This window comes from Peromyscus leucopus, chromosome 9 (genome assembly GCF_004664715.2).
Source record: "Peromyscus leucopus breed LL Stock chromosome 9, UCI_PerLeu_2.1, whole genome shotgun sequence".
Lineage (NCBI taxonomy): Eukaryota > Metazoa > Chordata > Mammalia > Rodentia > Cricetidae > Peromyscus > Peromyscus leucopus.
In genome coordinates this window covers 18,470,890-18,486,292 of record NC_051070.1, presented here as the reverse complement: position 1 = coordinate 18,486,292, position 15,403 = coordinate 18,470,890, and the positions used below count along the sequence as shown (strand labels likewise).

Here is a 15,403-nt window from a genome sequence, read left to right as displayed (position 1 = left end):
TCTGAAAGCCACTGAACTCGCCTCCTTGAAAGCAGCTGTCCTTAAAAGGGGGCTTGTCCAGAGGCAAACTACTGGATTAGAATGCCTTGACAGAAAATGTGGCTTCTTGCATTTGAAAGAAACAAAAAAACAGGTAAAATAAGATAAAACAAGCTCAGTTTAATTTCAAACGTTAATATATTTTCTATTTTATATTGAACATATGCATCTGTAACCCCTCATTTGCAGCAACCATCACATCCTCATAAAAGGGGCAAAAATTATGATGCCTCTTAAAATAAATATTCTTTTTTTTTATAAAATAATAAAACTTCAAATAAATATTCTTTACACTAAACAATATGTTGAAAAAATTAGAAAATAAAGGTTGAATTTTACTGTAACTGTACAATATACATCAAGTCCAAAGGGAAATCAGAGTCTTACAATAAAGGCTTCCTGTAAGGCAAAATACAATCTAAGAACATACTGATTGATTCACATTCTTCCGAATGTACAACATATTAGTATAATATTTTGTGACTGTGCCATGGAGTATAGCACAACTTGTTTTTTTTTTTCACAGTTGCAAATATTATCGTATATACAAAAATATAGCACATTATCTCTGGAGAAAACAATGAGGGGGGAAGTCATTTGCTAATTTACAAATTTTGCAAGAACTATTCACAAACAAACAAAAAAAAAAACTTTGCCTAGGAGTGTCTGCTGCTTTAGCTTATGCAGTATGTGGGTCACCAACTTCCGTTCCCTTTCCTTGGAGTTCCATTAGCTGAGTTCTAGCAAGCGCATCAGTTAAAAATGGCACATGGACAAAAAAAAAAAAAAAAAAAGCATCTCACTGCAAACGACAAATACTCTAACCCTCTATTAACAGTGCCAGGATTACAACGGTTTTATTTAGTTGGTTGCATATGTGTGTTAAAAAAAAAAAAAAAAAAGAGGCTGGGGAAACGATCCTTATTACTGTCATATTCCTGATTACTAATGCTATGTCGGCTTTTCAAAGTTCCTGGGGGGGACAGTGGGAACTTTGCAGCAAACTGTGTTTGAGTTTTTACATCGGCATCCGGGCCTGTTCACTCGATCATAACACCCCTGGCACAATTTAAGGCAACCCTTGGCTGGAAGGTAACACCATAAACAAGGCAGAAAGAGAGACATGACACCCATCGCCGACCATCGGGTACAACAGTGAGATTGGCTGCAGGAACAGGGGTTGTCTGCACAATTGTCCTCGTCGTCACTGGAGCAGTGATAGAAGAGACCCTTCACACAGCACACACAAGTCCCATAGTCAATCACGTTCTGGGCCGAGCAAAGGCACTGTTTGTCACAGATCCAGTCTGACGGCAGGGGCCTCGGGTAGGTGCACTCCTTACATTTGCACTTGCCACAGTCCTCACACCTGTAGGCATGCAGCCCCAAATCTTCCTTGCTCAGTGGCTTAAGCTCACCAGGCTTGAGCTCAGACTTAGGCTGCACCCGGATGATCCCATCAGCAGCAGCAGCAGCAGGCCCGGGGGAGAAGGATGATCCTAACAGTCTCTGTTCAGAGGAGCTGCTGCTGGTACTTGTCCTTGCACTGCTCCGAGACCCTGAGCTGACGGTGCTGATGGACCTGGACAGAGGGGCCCTCGAAGAATGGACCTGTGAGGGCTGGAGCCTGGGAGGCTGGCGGTGCTCGGGCAGACCGTGGAGTCTTTCATGTTTGTGCTGAGTGGAGGGGCGAGGAGCAGGCTTGAGCCCAGGTCTTGGGACCACAGTAGGCCCCTCTGTATACTCATTGGTGTTTCGGATGGCTCTGATCTGATCCAGAGACAAGACGTGTACCTGCTGGGTAAGGGCATCTCTGGGGTCATGGGGCGCCTGCAGCAGAGGCTGCGACCCGTTGCCACTCTGAGCTCTGGCCTCCATCAGGTCTTGGTGGTGTGTTCACTCCAGCGGGCTTAGAACACATCTGAACTCCTGGAGAAACCAAGAGGAAAGAAAATGGTTTACACTCTACGACTTCCCACTCTCCACCCACCGGGAGTTGACTCTTCACTTCCCACATCCCCTGGCGAAATGGGAAATGCACTGGTGGTGGGGGCCAGGCCAGGCGAACAGCCACATGATCAAGGCATGTACTCCACAGTGAAAATTCTGCCTGGCTGGACACTCACAGCTCTGTACTCTTGAGATGTGCAGCGACACAAAGCTCATCTTTGTGGGGTCACTTAGCTAACAATCCTTTATTCAAAGAAACACACAATTTAGAAGTCTCAGATTCAAGGTAAAAATTGGAAGAAAAGTGAATGCTGGAGCCTACCAGTGCTACCAACATTGTCAGAGGTTAAATACCTTTCCGATTTTGAAACATGTTTGAATTTGCCATGACCGTTTTTTTTACACTAAACACCAAATACCTACAACAGCCTCGGTTTAAGTCAGCCTGTTACGTCACACTTGCACCGAGTTGTCTAATCAGCGCCCTTTCCCAATCCCATATGATATAAAAGTACATTTCGAGGACAAGTAAGGTTGCATATTTTAAAATAAATATAGTAGTACAAAGTTATAGGATTAAAATAAGTCACTTCGAGTCCCATTAGGTATCACATGAAAACAAATTCATTAAGACCAAAACGTATTTTCCACAACTCGAGAATTAAATATCCTACAGACCTATGATTCTAGCTTTAGATTCTCAACCATTCTTCCTGTTTTATAAATATACCATGCAAAAAAATAACGCTATTTTCTCGTTTGAAAAATACCCAGAAACACAAAGCAAGTAACAGCAATAGGAAAAGTTTTAAAAATCCGAAGTGTCACGGTTGAAACCTATCATTTTGTCAAGTAATCGCTTAAATCATAGTCATTCTCCGGTTTAAGGTACCATACCCTCTCCCAAGCCCTCATAAACATACAAAGGAAATAAGCAAAAACGGACTTTTAATCCAACCTTTGCTTTTTGGAGGACAGAACAAGGCAGGTGACAAATGCCTCCTAATTCAGAACTACGCAGAGCTGGAAACCGGATCTGCTCACCTCCAACAGCAAGGCACACAAGGCTGTTCTTTGCTTTCACTCGGTTTATCGGCTCTATCGGCGCCCCCACACAGTCCGCAGCAGGTGGGACTCAGCCAGAACCCCGGGGACTTTTCTCCAGGCGGACTGACGCTGTCCAGGGGCCAGCCCGGCCCCTCCGGCGCGCAATCCCCAGAAGCTCAGGCAGGCAGGGGGCGCGGGCGCCTCCGAAGGGGACGTGTCGTGAAATGCACGAGCACACTTCCCCCTCCTCCACCCCCGCAGCTAAAATTCCCCCCAACCCAAGGGAACTGCCATCCAGCCCCAAGAGGGGGAGCCACTCCAACACGCCCACCCCCGCAGCAAGGTCACCACAAGGTGTTTCTGCGAAGGCCCTCAAAACGCCTGTCCCCACAAGTTTCCAAATCCGTCGCCCCGAGGAAGAGAGCCCGGCCGGGACGCACAGCTTGCCCAGAAGTCAATGCACCCACGCTCCCAGAGAGACTCCAACGTGCAATGACCCAAGCGAGCACTGCTTGCCTGCAATCTGCACACGCCTACCTCCTTTAGATCAAGAAGAAAAAGACGTATTTCTTAAAATGAAAGAAAAAAAAAAAAAGCTTTATCCAGAGCCCCACTGCACACGCCAGGCGTGCAGGACTCGGACCCCTGGGATTGGAAACTTTCCGTGGGGACTTGCCGTGGAAAGCAGCATCTTTCGGAAGGAAAAAAAAAAAGTGATTCCTACCGATCCCTGGCCGCCTCCGTCGCAGGCCCCCTCCACCCCCGGCGCTCTCCCAGTTCCTCTCCCTCCCCCTTTGAGAGTGCTTTGAAACCCCCATTAAGAACAGTGTGTGATCAGACTGAGGATTAGGGGGAAAGGACTACAGCACTAGGGTGGGGCAAACCGACACAGAAACCCCTTTGTAAAAAAGGCGTTAAGACTCCAAATCTTAAAAACAGTAACACAAAAGAGGGAGGGGGAAACTAGCCCTTTTCTTTTTTTTTTCCTTTTCTTTTTCCTTTTTTTTTTTTTTGCCACCTACTTTCAGGTAATGGAAAACGATCGCGACCACTTGATAACTCTCTTCCTGTGCTAGGTCAGCCCAAGCGCCCAAATATATATAAAAAGCATGACCCAGGCCGACCACGAAGAACGGAAAAAAGAGAAAGCCGCACTTCCGAACCGCAGAGACGCGGCGCCAGGCTGGGCGACGCTCCCACCCGCACCGGGCTAGACTGTCCACACCGGGCAGAGGCGGGGACTCCCTCCGCCTGGCAACCTACCCTCTGCTTGTCCGCCGGGTCCTCTGCCCCGGTGAGGTGAGAATCCCAGTACCCCAGCCCCACAGGCGCCCCCCGGCCGCAGGATAGGCTTTCCCATAACTTGGCCTTCCACTGAAAGGAGGAACAGGTTAGCAACGTTAAGAGCCTGCAACAAGGACCTGGAAAAACAGGGCTCTCGGCGACTAAGTCGCCGCCAAGGCAGGGGTAGGAGCAGAACGCAGTGGAGCGGTCCTCCGCCCCAAACCCCTTAGGGAGCGCGGTGTCGCGGGGGAGTGGGGGGTGGGGGACACGGCACCGGCGCAACCCTGCAGCTCAGCCGTGGCCGAACCCATGTCCTAAGCGAAGCAGATCCAAGGGGCAGCTCCCCGATCCTCCCGGGAAGCCTGCGGGTTTAGGGGGAGAGAGGAACCCGGACCCCACTCGCGGCCGGCTGTGGCTCCAGCAGGGGAAAAGCCAAACGCTCCTCACCGTGATCGCGGCTTTGCACCAACCCCTCTCCCTTGGATTCTCTTCTTTCTGCGATGTGCAAATAAATCCAGTCCCGATGCAAACTTTTCCCTTCTTTCCGAACTCTGCTTCAGTCCAACTTCCAAGCAATCGGTGGGAGGAGAAAAACAACCACGGGAAAATTTGGAACCCAATCCTCCACCGTTGGAACCCTCCCGGATTCCGGGCTAGAGAGATGACCTCCCTTACAGAAGCGCACGCGGAGTATTTCCTCTTTTTTTTTTTTTTTTTCTTTCCTTTTTTTTTTTTTCTCAATGAACAAGAGGCCGAAGCGCCGTGGTTGGCGAGTCTCTCTTTTTTTTTCCCCTGGTCGACGAGAGAAAGCGAGGCGAACACGGCCTTACAAAGAACCTAAGGCCAGCAGCTCGCCAAGTCCCGGGGGCCCCGGGCTGCTTCCGAGCGGAGGCTGGCGCGGGGCCGCGGGCCGGGCCGGGCCGGGCGCGCGCGGGGGCCTGGGCGCTGCGCGCTCCGCCGGCCCCTGTCCTCCGCTGGCGCTGCGGCGCGCAGCTCTAACTCGTGCAGACTGGGCGTTGCGGAGGCGCGGCGGCGAGGCCGAGGCGGGGGCGGGGGTGCGGAGGGGGGGGAGGAGGAGGCGGTGGGGGAGGAGGGTCTGGGGCCCGGGCGGGGATGGGGCGGGGGGTGGGGGTGGGGGGGTGGAGGCGGAGATGCGGGGGGTGGGGGGGGCGAGCCGCTGGCCTGCGCCCTCGCCTTTCCGGAGGAGGCAGGGAGCTCTGCGGCGGCCGCGGCAGCAGTAAATGGCGTCATGTGGATCCGAGGCGGAACAGAGCAGTTGTTGTCCCAGAGGATATATCGCATCCGGTCCCAGCTCATTGGCTCCGCGGGGCTACATTCACTCACACTCCAGCGCCCGCCAGCGCTCCGAGCCGCAGGAGGCATTCAAAAGGGCAACCGCGCCGCCCCGCGCGTCCCCAGTCGCTCCTGCAGCCCGGGCGCCGACACGCGGGGGCCGCTCTGGCCACCGCGAGGTCAGTTTATCTAGTTTCAAGGAAACACTGACCTTAAGGGTTTTCCCCCCCACCCACCCAAAGGCCACGAGCACGAGCCCCCCCCCAGGCTAGGCTGACTTAAGGGAACTTTCTCCCCCTCGCCTCCCGGAGAGGAGAAGGGACGTTGTTGCAAACTAACCCGGCCGCCGCGCAGCGTTCGCGTGCAAAGCGACTTGCAGCTTTTTAAGATTTCGATTGGGAGTCCATTTCGGTTCTACCTCTCGTCTCCTTCGCCCGCCCCACCCCCTCCAATGCCCAGGGGGCGAAGAGGGTGTGTGGGGGGGGAGCAGGCGGAGGGGGGGGGAGGGAAAGGGGAGCGGGAAGTGAGGTGGGAGGGCTATTGGTTTATTCTTTGTCTACTGGATTAACCCGATTATACACCGGGCACCAGCACAAACCGCCTCCCCCACCTCCGAGCCTTGTACGGGAGGAACGGAATGCAGATTCGTGTTTCACGTCCCTTCTGCTCTGGCTGGGATTGGCTTTTGATTGTGTGGACTTGTAGTTTGTTAGAATTTCATTTTTAAGAGGGATTATCTATAGATGGAGGCCTTTTGAAGACTTTTTGGGTATTGTTTTGCTCGACGCAAAGGCGTTTTAAATTAATTCAGTAATACCCACGCGATTACTCAGGGCGACATCATGGACTTCCGAAATAGGGAGAGGGGGAGAGGCTCACCATTCCCCTGCAGAATTGAATTCCTTCTTCGCGAAACCGTAAATAAAAGGAGAGTCGTCTTTCAAATCCCACTATTTGTCACCCAGAACATTCTCCTGAAAGTTCCTCTTGTTCGTGCTGGAAGTGGACTATGGTTAACCACTTAAAATACAGAAAACACGTAGGCTCTGGCCGCTGCTGGACGAAAAAAGGTGCCTGCACGTGGAAGCACCCAGCGGGTAGCTGAGATAGATCCACACACTGATGTTGCAATTGTAGCTGAGAATGTACAGAATGTTTTTCCTCCGCCGGAAAGTACCTGCTGTAAGGTCAAAATTCCCGCACAGCACCTGCGACCTTGCGCCATGCGAGGTTCCAGGCGCTGAAAGCCGGCGCTAGGGGAAAACGTGGAGTTTGATCTCTCTCGCTCCAGCCCTCAGCTGCTCGCTGATACCCTGGCCTCTAGCAGCCTTCTGGGGACGTATCTCTCTAGATTGTCCCTGTCACGTCATTTGCCTCGCTTGCGCGCTCGCCCTGCCCTCTCCGTGTTTCTCCACGGCTCTTCCCTCTCGCCTGGGGTTTGGAACTGGAGATGGCAGGGGAAGTGGCATGCGTTATTTCCGGGCGCTGGGCTACGTGCCCCCACCCCACGGCCGAGGGTGGAAGAGGCTTCGGCGGCCGGCTCCTTTGCTTCCTCGAGACTTCGGGCTCAGGACAGCCGGGCCTCTCGGGCCACCGCGGCTCGCGCGGCGTCCGAGACCGGGGAGTCTCTAGCAAGGGAGCGCAGGAGTCCCTGCGCTTCCCTATGGAGCCGCCAGGGGGCGTGCGCCAGGCGCGGGGCTCGAGCTGCTTTCTTTAGGACTCACTGCGGGTTGGAGGGGTTGCCTTGCAAAAGGAGTGGGTCCCGCTGGCTTCGGGCTTTTAAGAGCAGTGTGGTATAAACGCCACGCGAGGTGGCATTTCTTACCATCGCCTTAGCCACATTCCCTTTGAGAATGAGCTGCTTCGATTCCGAAGAGCGTTAAGTTTTCAGCCCAGGAGCTTGGGGGTCAAAGGCAGGCTGTGCTAGGCGGCTGGTGTGTGACCAGCAAGTGAGCTGGCCAGAGAAACACCTCCCTTCGCCGTCTTGCACCCGGTGGCCGCTTCTTGGGAGACATTTGCCCCATGCCATTTCCTCCAGAGCTGCAGGAGCTCTTGGTCATTAGGAATCAAAGCATAAAACAGAATTTAAACCAGGAACTTCCGGATGCTTGGGAAAGAATCTAAGAACTCGTACTTATCTTTCATAAATTAGGAAGGATTTGAGGCAATAATCCACTTCTCTTTTTCTTCCCAATAACCCCCACATTACTGCTTAGGAAAACATTTTACCGGTAACTTAAGACCAAAATAAATGTAAGAATCTGGATTCTTTTTAATTATTCCTTAGTCTTTATCTTACCTAGTGCAATATTGTTTTTCAGTCAGTGAGGTGTATAAGCTACCATATTGTACTTCCAAAGACTAGTGTTAAAACAGAAAAGACGAATTGTATTTGTGCACACATTGTATATGCACAATGAGGAGTTTCATGAAACCATTGTGCCTCATAGTCAGTTATGCTCACAAATTAAAACTGGGGTTAATTGTGGAAGAAAATCCAGGATAATGGCAGAGCTCAGACAAACATCATGAGAAAGTTCATTTTCAGATGTGTTCTGGAAAGTTCTAGAAAGAGAACCCTGATACAAGCACGGGTTTTACTACTTGTCGAACGCCGCAAAACAACAACAGCAAAAACAAACAAGTCCATGGGTCTCCACACTGCATTGATGCTCAACTCGGGGTTCCCAGGACTCATCAGGGAATAGCCCTCACCAGTGCTGGCTGTTGATCAGAATCTGTTGTGAGTTCTCAACTCTGGCTTCATTTTCTGAAATCATCGGTTTGTAATTCATAACCATAGTCTTATTCATTTGTCATTTTTAATGAAGCAGAATGTAAACACTGGTGAATTTCACCTCCTCCCATCTTTGGTGGAAGGTAGTGAAGAAGACTGTAAACACGCTCTGCTGGAGTTGTGTTGGGTGAGAGGAAACCTTGTTTAGGATTGTCCTTGTCAGCTAGACTAAGTTGTTTGGTTTCTTTTAGTGGGAAAGTGTATCTTTAGATGGCTCTCAATCCGGTCTCTTCCTGAGATTTGAATAAACCCCTTGACCTTCCTAGCTTTAGTCCTAGTTTTGAAAACTTTAGAGAAATCTTGCAAACATACAGTGTGCTTTTGAGACAAAGAATTGACAAGTATTTAGACATTTTGTTCTTTTACCAAAGGAGGTGGGATTTTTGTTTGCTTGTTTTGTATTCATATTTAAAGACAGGATAGAACACAACAGGGTGTAGTGTTTCCAGTGGTTCCAGTTTGGACCTTTCAGCCATCATTTCTTTTTACAGTCGGACTAGGACAGTAAAATCCATTTATGCAAGGACTCTTCTGGGACCTTCCTGCAGCAAAGGACTTTGCAGTGGGGACCTTTTCATTTGGCAGCCACGACTGTTATCATTTTACGTTTTGAATTTCTTTGATTCCTCACATTCTGTTGATATTGCCTCCAGGTGGGGAATTGGGAGTGGCATCAATAAAGAAGCAAAGGAATTCAAAATAGACCACTTGATGTCTTATCTGGATTGCTCGGAGGACTGGAAGTAGTTTATCTCTGAATCTAGCCTTCTTTGCAGCTGTCCCTTATCCCTAACTAAACTGGGTGCAAGATCTAGGGTTATACTAGGGTGAGAGGAGGTGTTTGGGGTAAGTGACCTGGAGCCACAGACTCCCGTAGTTCTGGTGTTTTTCAGAGATCTCACATTTAGCTGGACTCTACCTGTGGTTTGTACTGGTTAATGAATGAATATTCCTGCCAGATGCTTGTGCATCATTGTTACAAATGAAGCAAAGTCAGAGAGGGGCTGAAAGTCTGTAACAAGGCAAGGAAAGAGTCTACTGCTGGCCTCAGGAGTTTTCTCACTGTTTTTTCAATATATTTGTCCTTTGACTTAATAATTAAACTTCTTCCTTTGTGGGACTGATCTAGTCCTCTGTCCTCTCCACCTTACATTTACTCTTCTATGTGTTTCTTAACATTTGTTCCTTTTCATTCTAGAATATTTAAAAAAAAAAAAAAAAAAACAGAGACACTAAAGCCAAATATAAAAGAGAATGAGTAGTGGACATTAGTTTTCAGATATTATGGGTAATGTTTAGTAGCAGTAGGAAGATTTGGCTTCTGAATACATAGGCTATTGTAGTTTGATCTTCAGACAAGGTCTCTTTATGTAGCTGAGACTGGCTTGCACCTCTGTAATCCTCCTGCTTCTGCATCCCAAGTGCTAGGATTACAGGCAGGCAGACATGGGGTTCCACATCCCACATCCGTGGATGTTTTAATCTTCTACTCCTTAGTGTGTGAGCATCTGGTCAAAGGGCACAGGAAGTTCAGACTGTTCTCTAGGGAAGATGTGGTCCAAACATTCCCACAACTTCGGTTATTTTAGTACAGACGTGAAACTATTAAGGCTAACAGCCAGTTCCAAATCTCAGTGCACAGGTTACCATCTAAATATGTCTGGCTTGGTAACTGGAGTATGTATACAGATTTAGGTTATTCTCATAGGGAAGAAATGTTTTTCATTTATAGTCATTGAAATATTGTAGAGTTATATTTTAAAAAAAGCTTTTAAAGATACACTTGAGAGACCACTCTATGCAGAAGATCCAGACACTCTATATCAGGGCTGCCTTGAACTTTTTTATTTGAGTCCTGGAAATGAAACAGAATTTCTTGGATTTTTGTTTGTTTGTTTTCTTGTTTGTTTTTCAAGACAAGGTTTCTCTGTGTAACCCTGGCTGTCCGGAACTCCTTTAGTAGACCAGGGTAACCTTGAACTCAGAGACCTGCCTGCCTTTGCCTCCAAAGTGCTGGGATCAAAGACGTGCACCACCACTGCCAGGCCAGCTTCATAGGTTCCAACGCTAATCCGTCTATAGCTTAAGTGTATGATACACTTTGTGGGGTTTTCTTTCTTTCTTTCTTTTTTTTTTTCTCCAGAAAGCCGGGTTCTGGGGTTTTGATTTTGCTTTTGTTTTGTTTTGTTTTACTATTTGATTTTTTAAAAAGAAAGTATTCTGGTTCTATTTTCAATTAATTAAATCAAAGAATTTACTTAAGTTAGTTTTTTTTTCAAGTCTTAATTTTGGAAAAGCAAATGAATATCTGGAAGCTGGAGAGCTGGCTCAGCAGTTAAGAGCACTCGCTGCCCTTGCAGAGGATCTGGGTGTGCTTCCCAGCACCCGCACACTGACTTGGAACTGCCTGTGGCTCTAGTTTTGGAGGATCTGGTGCCCTCTTCTGGCCTCAGAGAGCAGTAGCAGATGATGCCCAAATGAGATGCAAATATATACCTGCAGGCAAAACAACCATGTAAAATAAAAATAAATAAATCTTTTTTTTTTTTAAGTATCTGTTTAATTTTTTTTCTTTCCTCTGTTTTTCAGACAAAATCTCAGTGGTCCCAGGGTGGTGTGTGGCCAGAGGATGACCTTGAACATTTGTGCCTGTGCCCCTGGAGTGCTGGGATTGCAAGTATCAACGGCCAGCTCCGGTTTATAGGCTACCAACTGAGTCACATCCTCAGCCCTGGATTCCCCCCCAACAGGTCTCAAAACCCTAGCTGGTTTGGAACTCACTGTTGACTCTGTTTCTTGGCTACGGGATTTCAAACCTGCTACACCACTCCTAACTGGATTTTTTTTTTTAGGGCAGAATTTAAGTCATTTGCTACTGTGAGAATTTTATTACTATGTCTTGCATGAAGTGACGGAAACAAGTTTGATTAAAGCCATAATTTTCTTTCCTTCCCTTCCCTCTTCTGCACCCTCCTCTCCCTCCTCCTCTGCAAAACCCTCCCCCTTCCTAAGATGGTCTTCTTATGAAATACAGAATGTTCTCAAACTTCCTTTGCTGAATTTTTTTTATCCTAATCAAAAGAAAAACTTTATGGAAAATTTATGCTCCAGGTTATAGGGAATAAAGAAATTAGCATACACCTGATGAAAGGTGGATATATGGAAATAAAATTGAATTCATGAAGTTGGTTCTTGGTGTAATTTCCCAGCCTACCTCCTTCCTACCCCACCATCCTTAACCCCACCACACAGCTTTTTGAGGCAGGGTCTCCTCGGGACCCCTGGAATTCATCATGCAAACTGAGATGACAGTGAACTTCCAGAGAGCCTCCTGCCTCTGCTTCCCTGAGTGCTGGAATTGCAGGCCACCATCCCTGGTTGAAATTTTCATTTTGAAAAGTTCATTTGGCAAAAAGTACGCCTGCATTGACGAGACATTTTCCCAGTGTTGAGCTGTGACTTGAGATTAAGAAGGGAGACGAATGGAAACACATGAACTATGAACCAAAGGCTGAGGGGCCCCCAGCTGGATCAGGCCCTCTGAACAGGTGAGACAGTTGATTGGCTTGATCTGTTTGGGAGGCATCTAGGCAGTGGTACCAGGTCCTGGGCTCATTGCATGAGTTAGCTGTTTTAAACCTGGGACTTATGCAGGGACGTTTGGCTCAATCTGGGAGGAGGAGACTGGACCTGCCTGGACTGAGTCTATCAGGTCGATCTCAGTCCTGGGGGGGGGCTTGCTCTGGAGGAGGTGGGAATGGGGGGTGGGCTGGGGGGGAGGGGAGGGGGCAGGAAGGGGGAGAACAAGGGAATCTGTGGCTGTTATGTAGAACTGAATAGTATTGTAAAATAAAAGAATAATAAAAAACAACAACAACAAAAAAAAAAAAAACCAAAAAAAAAAAAAGAAGGGAGCGCTGCAGCTCATGTTTAGGGATCAATCAAAAGCCCAGCTGAAAGAGGTGCACCCTGGGCAGCGAGCAGCGTGGACAGTGGAGCTTGAACTGTCAAGTTCATGGCCTCGAAGTACGGAAGTGACAGAAGGGGCTGTGTGGTTGTCACCAAATGGTCACAGGTCCATCCAGATGAAGGTCACAGGCAGTTCCAAGACCTAGACTGTTTGCAGAGGAAATGACAGCACTTTTTAAAAAGCTACATTTATTTTTTGTTTATTTATTTATTTATTTATTTATTGGAATTGAGGAATAATGTGTGAGTGCCACAGCATGCATGTGAAGGTCCCAGGACAACTTTAGGAATTGGTTTTCTCCTTCCATTATGTGGGTGAGGGGTTTTACTCAATTGGTCAGACAGGCTTATGCAAAAGAGCGTGTGCAAAAGGGTGGCAGATACATTTTTTTTTTTTTATCTCACAGAGCTGCAGAACAGAATTTGTGTGTGGCAAAAATCAAGGATGCACAAAATATTTGTCGTATAAACTGATGAAATGAAGAGCAGCAGAAAGGGCCAGGCATGGTGGCACACGCCTTTAATCCCGGCACACAGGAGGCAGGTGTTCGAGATCAGCCGGTTTTGCCGAGCAAGTTCCAGGACAGCCAGGACTACACAGAGAAACCTTGTCTTGAGTCAACCTCTCCTTGCCTATAAAAGAGAGTGGCAGGAAGGAAGTCACCTAGTAGTAGACGGTTCTGCAGTTTGTGTTTTGTGAGAGCATCCTTTACTAATTAAGAAGGGAACTTCTCACCTTTGCTCTGGTGCAGAAACTTGTTTGCATTATATTCTCCAAGATGTTAAGCTAGGAAAACAGATTACAGAGCGTTTGTTTGCCCAGCATGTGTGAGGCCCTAAGTACAATTCCTAGCAATGAAAAAAAAAAATCATCTATGGGAAGACTAGAAATTGTATTATTATTTGTTTATTTTAACTCACCCTCCTCTCACCTCACCCTACAAACCAGAAAAACTCAAAATAAAACAAAAACCCATATCTGAGGCTCAAAGTTGAACTATTTTAAAGGTTGCAGAGGTCAGAGAGGTCAAGACATCCGGATGTGGATTTAGTTGATGGTACTCTGAACAAATCTGATTACGAACCTCCATTGCCCAAGTTCTTGAGTCTTGCTGCTCGTGATAAAGATCCAAGTTCTCTGCATACCCTCAAGCCCTACTACCCAGCCCTTTCCCTCGCCAGCCAGCCTCCGGCCCCAACACACTCCGGCTTTCTGCTCCCCCGCCGCCATGAAGACGGTGGCTGAGTAGCTCAAATGTACCCCTCTCTTGCAACAACGTCTTTGAACATGATGTTCTCTGGTGTAGTTCTCTGGAAAACTTCATCTCTTTTCACCCCTGTAGATGTTTCAAATCCCTGTTGCCATAGTCTCAGGAAAGTTTTTTCTGACCTCTTTCTTAGGTCAATCAATCCCTCTTTTTTGTCTCCTGATTGTCTCAAAAGAAACCTTACTTGGAATGGACCAATCCTTTTATTAATAACTGTCTCCACTCCGTTTCAAATTCCTAAGTCATTTTTTGTATACCACTTTATCCCCAGAGCCTGCTGTGAATAAGGACTCAAAACCCACTTTTTGGTCTGATGAGTGAGTGAATGAGATAATGAATGGTGTGTGTAGGGCTGCTGTGGGGATTGGATGGCAATGTGGAGAGAGCCTAGCACCATGAAGCTCTAAAAAGGCAAAGTGATACTTTTAGTTAAATTGGGCTTGGTAGTTTATTTGGGAGTATTAGCTATTTTGTTGACATATAAAAAAAAATAACTTTAGCCGGGCGGTGGTGGCGCACGCCTTTAATCCCAGCACTCGGGAGGCAGAGGCAAGCGGATCTCTGTGAGTTCGAGGCCAGCCTGGGCTACCAAGTGAGTCCCAGGAAAGGCGCAAAGCTACACAGAGAAACCCTGTCTCGAAAAACCAAAAAAAATAAATAAATAACTTTATTAAATACAATTTGATTATTTAAATGTATTTGTTTGCATTTGCACCCAAATAACACTGCAGAAATTTAGAATAAGTTCTTTTTGTGTTTTTGAGACAGGGTTTCTCTGTGTGATTTTGGAGCCTGCCCTGAATCTTGCTCTGTAGACCAGGCTGGCCTCGAACTCACAGAGATCCACCTGGCTTTGCCTCCCGAGTGCTGGGATTAAAGGCGTGCGCCACCACTGCCCAGCCTTAGAATAAGTTCTTATAACTTCCTTTTCTTTCTCTTTCTTTCTTTCTTTCTTTCTTTCTTTCTTTCTTTCTTTCTTTCTTTCTTTCTTTCTTTCTTTCTTTCTCTCTCTCTCTCTCTCTCTCTCTCTCTCTCTCTCTCTCTCTCTCTCTCTCTCCTCCTCCTCCTCCTCCTCCTCCTCCTCCTCCTCCTCCTCCTCCTTTTCAAGATAGGGATTTTCTGTATAGCCCTGGCTGTCCTGGAACTCACTCTGGCCTAGAAGTCAGAGATCCTCCCGCCTATGCTTCCTGGAGTGCTGGGTCTATAACTATTATTGATAAGATTTATCAATACTCAGTGTTTCTGTGGAATATTAACCATATATTGGCTTTTATTTTCACCCATGACCTTTTCAAAGTTTAAAAAAGCACTTTAGAGAAGAAAGAACCCACATCGATTAAATTATTGTTTCTGACAGAAATGTCTCATTGAGTTGTTTGCTTAGGTGCAATACACAAGCCTGAAATCACAGCTGCTAAGGTTGCTGAGGCAGGAGGCTAGCTCTGAAGGCCAGCCTGGAAGGAAGCAAGATAATGTAAGCACCTTCTTGTCTGAGTGGCTGCGGTCCTTGGTACTGCCCTACACTGCATTTGGCTGCATGTTTTAGGACTGAGCCCTGTGTCTGAAATGTTATTAGACTTCCACCCTCTGTTAAAGGAAAATATATATTCATTTACAATAAGTTATGTGTAGGTATTTATTGTCACTAGAATGCATGAAATTTTATGGTTCCACATTATTTTAAGTTACTATGATTCTATAAAGGTGTATTTGCACATGACTTAGAATATTCATGCCTGTAATTATTGGGTTTGGA

The 15,403-nt window shown here is 47.2% G+C and overlaps 1 protein-coding gene across 1 annotated transcript; it reads right to left on the bottom strand.

Annotated features, from left to right (window-relative positions):
* Positions 1-904: 904 nt before the first annotated feature.
* On the bottom strand, positions 905-5,256 carry Spry2 (sprouty RTK signaling antagonist 2). Its single transcript, XM_028879906.2, has 2 exons — positions 4,768-5,256; positions 905-1,968 (listed from the first exon to the last, which is right to left on the bottom strand). The coding sequence occupies exon 2, from the start codon at positions 1,915-1,917 to the stop codon at positions 991-993; it is 927 nt and encodes a 308-aa protein (XP_028735739.1). The 5' UTR covers positions 1,918-1,968; positions 4,768-5,256; the 3' UTR covers positions 905-990.
* Between the last annotated feature and the right edge of the window lie 10,147 nt (positions 5,257-15,403).